Source organism: Sander vitreus, chromosome 4, assembly GCF_031162955.1.
Source record: "Sander vitreus isolate 19-12246 chromosome 4, sanVit1, whole genome shotgun sequence".
Classification (NCBI taxonomy): domain Eukaryota; kingdom Metazoa; phylum Chordata; class Actinopteri; order Perciformes; family Percidae; genus Sander; species Sander vitreus.
In genome coordinates this window covers 27,086,161-27,093,212 of record NC_135858.1, presented here as the reverse complement: position 1 = coordinate 27,093,212, position 7,052 = coordinate 27,086,161, and the positions used below count along the sequence as shown (strand labels likewise).

The window sequence follows — 7,052 nt, the reverse complement described above, 5'->3', positions numbered from 1 at the left end:
AGCATGCTAAAGATAGCTTCCCTTCATCGGATGACCTGTCAGGTATCTGAGACGAACTAATGAGTCTGGAGTCTGTGAGAAACCATATGTGTGTGTGTGTGTGTGTGTGTGTGTGTGTGTGTGTGTGTGTGTGTGTGTGTGTGTGTGTGTCTTTTTGTGGCCTCCCTGTGTACACTCCCTGTGTAAACTTTTAGATTTTGTCTTCCATGTTTTTTTTGTGTAATATCTTTAATCATACTGTTTTTTTCTGTCTCTTGCAAACGTTCCTCCCTTTTTCTTGTGTATATGATGTAGCATTGCGGTTAGCGTTGATAGCATTATTTCTCTTGACAAGCTGATGTGGGCGATGTGCAGGTGGGTTTGCATGTGTTTGTTAATGTTCATAAGACATTACATCGGTCCTCAGTCCCTCACTGTAATGATGACACCATCGTCCTGTCCTTTCCACAGCATCTCCCCTTCAAAGTCCAGCATCTTGTGTTTTCGGCAGCGCAGCAAGATGCCCACCACCTTATCTGAGATCTTCACGTAGCGGTCAAAGAGCCGGCCAAAAGTAATGATGATCCTCCCCTCTTTATCCTTAAACCCCATGTCTCTGATAATCCACACCAGCTCCTCCATCTCCCTGTGGATGTGTTTCTGGGCCCTGTCGCCCCTCTCTGCTGTCTTGGAGCCGTCTTTGGGTCGTCCATAGCCGGAGTCGCCCTTGCGGAGGCGATTGGCCATGGCATACTCGTAGTCAAACTCCTCGCTGAAGGGGTTGAGCTTCTGGCCCTCCATGTGCTGCTCAGACCACTGCTGCCAGCGGCTTTTGATGTCACTCGCAGTGGAAATCTTAATCTGGAGATAAAAGAGGGTTGTTAGGTTCAGACTGTAAAAGAGCATCTGATAATTTCCATATGGACAAATGAGCAAAGCAAAAGGATCTTCATTACAGAGGCACATTAACAGTTTTACAGTGTACTAGTGTTATTGTACTAGTATATTTAGTTGCAGCACTGTGTTGCCGATGTGTGGAGAAGGAACTTCGTTGACACTGTTCTTGATTATAAAAGGTTTATTACATCAAGGATTTCAGCATCATGACGGATCCTGCAGAACCCAGAGAGTACAAAGCCAATATGCACTCTGTCTTGCTTCAGCAAGAACATGGCTTATAAGGGGTACGTTTAAGTAACATGTTAGATAAAGTAAATAGATGTGAGTTGGCAAGTAAAGGTCTGAGTCCCTTTGAGGTCAGAGTCTTTTTGGGGGGCTCCAACACTACACATAAAATCATTGATCCCACTCAGCCCCCAATCACAGAATCACATAAAACATCCTCTTCAACACATCACTCCACTGAGAGGAAAATCATTAAACTTACTTCACTAACACAGTGCTCATTATGTCTCAGCACATTTGAGCTTTATACAAACTTTAAACTTATAGGCTCTTCAGATACTACACACTAGTCACAGTGCAACCCATTCTCATGAACGGGTTCGTATGATATCCTACAAAATCGTTGGCCTGTCCAATGACAGTTAAGTTAAGCGGTCTTTACAGTTAAATTTAGCCGAGAAAAGGTTACTGTGAGGTGCCAATCGTTTCAGTGGCCGTTGCCCAACTTTCCCCCCCTCACCTCCATCGGTATTTTCCTCAGCTTGCCAGGCCTTCAGATCAGTGTCACCATATCTCTTTGGTATTTGCTCTCTGAAAGGTGAAGACTTGTCATGGTGGGACCTTTTACAAAACTCTGTGAACCTTTAATGCTTCTGATCACTCTTTTTTTTCTCTATTTTGCCTCCATCTTTGGTTCTTGGTATTTGTAACTGTGGCGTTTCCAAAGATCAGCTATCAATCAAACCGTGTGGCTAGGCATGTGACCAGTGGTGGCAAAGTACTGTACTCAAATACAATCTGAGGCATCTACTTCAGTACATTTCAGAGGAAAATATCATACTTTGTATTCCACTCCATGTATCCGACAACTATAATGACTTCTTTAGATTAAAATGTTTATTCAATAACTTGATGAAGATTGATTGGTTTGTTTAATGATCTGGTATAATTTAAGACTGCACAAATAATTTCTAAAGCAAAAAAAATAACTGCAGCCTGGAAACATATAGTCTATATCCACGACGTTCCAGGATTGCTCCGTTGCTGATGGAAATTCCGCCGTATATCACTCATTTCTGCCGGATATGCGTTGCCTTGGGCTTCCTTTGTGTTGGCATTTTAAGCTCCGGTGGATTTATGAGGACTATGGTTAACCTTTTCTCAGATCTCTGCAGGGTAAATCCAGACAACTAGATAGACTATCTGGCCAATCTGAGTTTTCTGTTGGACGACTAAAACAACTTTTGTACTTACACATGTTCCACGAAAACAAGTTCCTTCCTGAGGCTATTTTGCAGATGCGGTATTGCTCCATACGGCGCATAGTGCCGCCCAAGACGGTTGGTTTAAAGAAATGCCAATAAACCAGAGCACATTTTTCTCCCATCCTGGAATGCTGTGTGGACTAGCCAGACCCTCCTTGGCAGCGCTGTGGAGGAAGGTCTGGCAATGCGAGACTAAGAAGCACACAACTGTTCACGGATAGAGAGGGCGGTTATAGCTTAAAAGGGGAATTAAATTAGAAACAGCAACATGCTCGGACCAATCTCAAAAAGATGTGTAGGTTTTGTAGAATGGTCTTGAAGAAACGTTTAAACAAAGTATAAATACTGTAAAATGCAATTTTAAATATATTTACAAAAAATATAATTTTGAAAGTTCCAGAAGTGAGGAAGGAGATCTCACTGATTTCAATGGTGTTTTTTTTTTTTTTTGTTCTTTTCTTTTTTCTTAATAGCTTGATAGAGTATGATGTTAGAGTAGTATTTTCGTTGTTTTTTTTAAATTGTCTGTTTAGTTTATCTTATTGGATTATGCAATTGTCTATGGTAGTTACTAGGGGTAGGACTTGACATTCCTAGGCTTCTTCCTATCCCTTTTGGGTCTAGTGTGTGTTATGTTAAAATGATTTGCCATTATTAATTTTTTTTGTTATTCTTTTATTCATTTAGGTTTGAAATCAATGAATAAAAATACTTAAGTACACATTGTTACTGATACTTATGTGCATTCGCTTATGTTAAATTAGAGAAGTATTTATTGATTATTATTAAAATGTTTAAATAATTCGCCATTTTTACTTTTGTTACATTTTGAAGGCAGGACTTGTAATAGTAGTAGAGTATTTTACATTACGGTACAGTATTGTATACTTTAACTTAAAGCTGTCAAATCAATATTTTCATATAAACGCCAAAAGACTGAGTGGTGACCACACACCCAATTCAGAGCCTTTTACTCTCTTTTAGCTCATGTTATGCACCTTTACTGTTTTGGTTCAGTCCTGGATATTTTTGTAATGTGTAACCAAGAAGATGGTGGAGACCAAACTAGAGCTGTTTTTTGTTTGCTTGCCAACATATCTTAAAGACTGCCGGCCAAGAAATCTGCTCCACCATTAAACCGACCTCTCTCTTTGTTCACATGTTATTATTTAACTTTCATTAAACCAGTTAAAGTCAGGTGGAATTTACATTACATGAACATTGCCAACTCATCTAAAGATGAATAAAATGAAAGACATAGAATGTCTTTACACTCTGAGGGTTTCTGAATTTTCTCTGAAGTATTCTTGTCCCAGTGTCTGCATCTCATGTTACTGCCTCTCTCGCCCATGCCCCTTCACCTCAAACCCCCCCCTCCCTGGCAGTTCCACCTGAAGGTCAGTTTGGAAAACATGTTGCAGAGCATGACTATATTCATTTACATATATTCCATTGCGCTGCGGTCCAGCTTGTGTTTTCATGAGTTGGCCTGGCTCCCTGCATAGTGACCCCTTAAACAAGTCAAAGGGGCCTCCTGCTGGCTCCTTTGCCTTTTATGGGAGATATTTTTGTATTGGAGTTATGCAACTGTTATGCTGTTTGCTGTCCATGAGGGAGTTAGATTTCTTCAGGTGACATCAAAGGCACCTCTGCTTGAACCTGTTTGTTCACGCTGTGTGACTTAAATTTAGGGTATTTGACTTCCACTGTGTGTTTGAATTCGGGACAGGAGAAATCTTTATTGTGGTTGTAGAGAAAGCAGGCTGGAGAAACTCATAAGTGTCTGCGTATGTCTAATACTTGAAAGAAATTATTAAAGGGCAATAATACAACTCTAATCTGCTCATATTAGATCTCATATAACCCTGCCATTAACAACACTGAAATGTTTCTCTCGCAACCCTTTATTGGCGCTTACCCACTGCTAGTACCAGCTCTGCTCGACTCGACTCGACCGCGACACACACACAGAACGTCGAAGGTGTGTCTTTTTTGACTCTCGGCAGAAGACAAATTCTGTTTCAAAAGAAGCTGGAGGCAGCAAAAAAAACACCGCTGGCTAAACTATTTCAAAATGGCGGATTTGTTCAGCACACCCCCGTCTGTCGCTAGCAATGATGACACAGTGATTAGTGATGATTTTCTCCGACCAATCAGTAGTCTGCAGGTCTTCACGTAACCTTTTGGTATCGCCTCAGCTCGCTTGGAACCTCGACGAAGGTGGTACTAAAAAAAGTACCTGTTAGCAGGTACCAGGTACTTTTTTTCATAACAGAAAAACAAAAAAGGCGGGTAGAGTTGAGTCGAGCAGGTGCCATGTAATGGAAAAACGCCATAAAACCTCACGCCTCTGCAGTCAGCCTCATTAACAAGGCCCCGGACCACCAGTGACACTGACAACTAATCCGTTGTTTTGGTCTTAGTCAACTAAGATTTCTTCAGTCTTATTTCATGCTTTTTTTCATGCTGAATGACTTATTTCCAAGAAACTTATGAGCACATATCTGGTAAAGACAATCATGCTTTTGCATGATTCTTTGTGGAGAAACTCGGTTTTACAGCTCTGTCGATTAAATCAACTAATCATTTAGTCGACGCATTGCATAAGTGTTAGTCGACTAAGAGTTTGTTTAATCGAGGACAGCCCTATACTCGTTTCATTTAAAGGTGATTTAAAGCAACATTGACATATTATCACCTTGTAAAGATGTTTACCAACAATTGCCTAGCAGCCATGGAACTATATTATCATCCATTTGGAGTCATGTTTCTGGCTACCTGATATTAACTCTCCTCTTAGCTTTTGCTTGGTCTTTAGTGGCTAAAGTCTCCACTATGTTCACCAGGTAATTTGGTACTGGGCAGGCACATTTGTTTTATCAGAGGTTTTTGCTGAAAACAGCTGTATCCCATTGCTGAGAACTGGGTTGATTAGAGCACAGAAACAAACCAATAGGATGAAAAGAGGCTAAAAAGCTCTGTATAGCTGAGAAGTTAGGTTATAATTCTCTGTGGGTTGATCACTGCAAGTGGCACCTTGCACATTAGACACAATTATTGGATCCATTGTTAATATACAGTTATTAATTGTTTGGCAGGGTTAGGGTTTAAACTTTAGGGATGTACCGATAAAAAAAATTTGGTTTGTTTATGCCAGCAGCTAAATTGACAAGGAAGATCTCCCTTTAGCGTCTGTACGGAACACACCGGGCAGAGCAGCAGCTTGACCGCGGCGCTGTAAGATGAAGTAGTATTAAGAGCGATAACGGTAGGGAGGAGTATGAAAAAGTGAAAATCCACGTAAGGAGTTTGGTTGGGTTGGTGGATGGGTCAACCAACACAGGACTTTCACCCAGGAGACCGGGATTCATGTACCGTTCTTGTTCCGCGTGTCACTGAAATGTACATTCTGTAACCATCTTTTCCTAAACCTAACTGTCCCGTTCTTCTGCCGCATGTCAGTTAAACCTACGTCCTGACCCAGAGCGTCTAAATATGACGCCAAAGGAGGTTTTTTGCATCAGTAACAAACACCAAAGGCACCTGACCAAGCGTCGCTTTTTGATTCACTGTGTGCACTGAGTGAGAATGTGTTGGCACACAGCATCAGACCGATACTGACATCGGTATCAGTGCATCCCTATTAAACTTTTTCCCATCCATTTATTATCCTTGTAATTCTACCCACTCTACCTTGGGCCTGTTGGTCTGTTTCTTGGGCTGGATGTCACCATGCTCATTTTTTGCTTCGCTGTTGTCGCTGAGCCCGACCTCCTCTCCCAGCCCGCTGTCCTCTGTGTCAACACTGCTGCTCCTTGACCCCAGCTTCTTCTCCTGCTGGAGCAAAAGCTTCCTGTCTTGGATGACTCCACCCGCTCCTCCTCCTGCGCTCTGTAGCGCCCTCATCTGGCGCCGGCGCGTCGGTGACTCGTTGCCCAGGAACGGCTTGCACTCCTCAGGACCCGACTCCATCCTGCCTCGGATGGCGTTGACCAAATCGCTGCTGCTGCACTCGCTGCGTTTTGGCTGCACAGACTTGGTCACTGAACCAGTCCGAATCTTACTCCCACTGGTGTTGGCGCCATCAGCAGTGAATACTCGCGGGGTGACGGTAAGTTTGACCTCATGGTTACGCTGTTTTTTGTCTACCTCTTCAACAGATGAAGGCATCCAGCCACTCGGGATGGCGTCCTGCTTGTCGGAGTGTTCACTGGCCCAGCCCTGCCAGCTCTTGGCCAGGTTGGCCACCATAGCGGCGCATTTTATCTTCCGTACTGCCCGTTTGAAAGCCTGAGGCTCCTGTGGTGAAACTGTGGTGGTCCCACCACTACTCATTGTCACAGGATACCAGAAGGGACGTTTTCCAGAAAGTTTTAATCTTTCTTGTCTTGTTTTTTTTTTTTTATTCTGTAGAAATGTACTCTGCTGTTGGAAAATTCAAACAAAACCTTGCAGGATGTGTTGTGGCAATTACTGGAGGTAGCGTGTGTCTTCTGTTTCCAGTCTTGGAAACTCTTTGAATTTTTCAAAAAAAGGCTCTGTTTGTGTTCTGGTAAAAATTCTAGTTGAGTCAATAGAAAAAAATCCCTTTTGCCTGAGCAAATAGTCAGCTTCTGTTGGTTCCAAAATTCCAACAAAAATTTTAGAACCCGCTCACTAGTAAAGATAAACTTGCTGGATGAT

At 42.3% G+C, this 7,052-nt stretch overlaps 1 protein-coding gene across 1 annotated transcript; it reads right to left on the bottom strand.

The window, feature by feature from the left end:
• Positions 1-402: 402 nt before the first annotated feature.
• Positions 403-6,704, bottom strand: abraa (actin binding Rho activating protein a). The gene is made up of 2 exons (XM_078247534.1): positions 6,063-6,704; positions 403-840 (listed from the first exon to the last, which is right to left on the bottom strand). Exons 1-2 carry the CDS (start codon positions 6,702-6,704, stop codon positions 403-405), a joined length of 1,080 nt encoding a protein of 359 aa, XP_078103660.1.
• Between the last annotated feature and the right edge of the window lie 348 nt (positions 6,705-7,052).

Bases quoted from the DNA above. Each gene is read 5' to 3' on its own strand.
- abraa (XM_078247534.1), bottom strand. From the start codon at position 6,704: ATGAGTAGTGGTGGGACCACCACAGTTTCACCACAGGAGCCTCAGGCT. The intron at 841-6,062 runs GTAGAGTGGGTA...TTTTATCTCCAG, and splicing joins AACAGACCAACAGGCCCAAG to ATTAAGATTTCCACTGCGAG.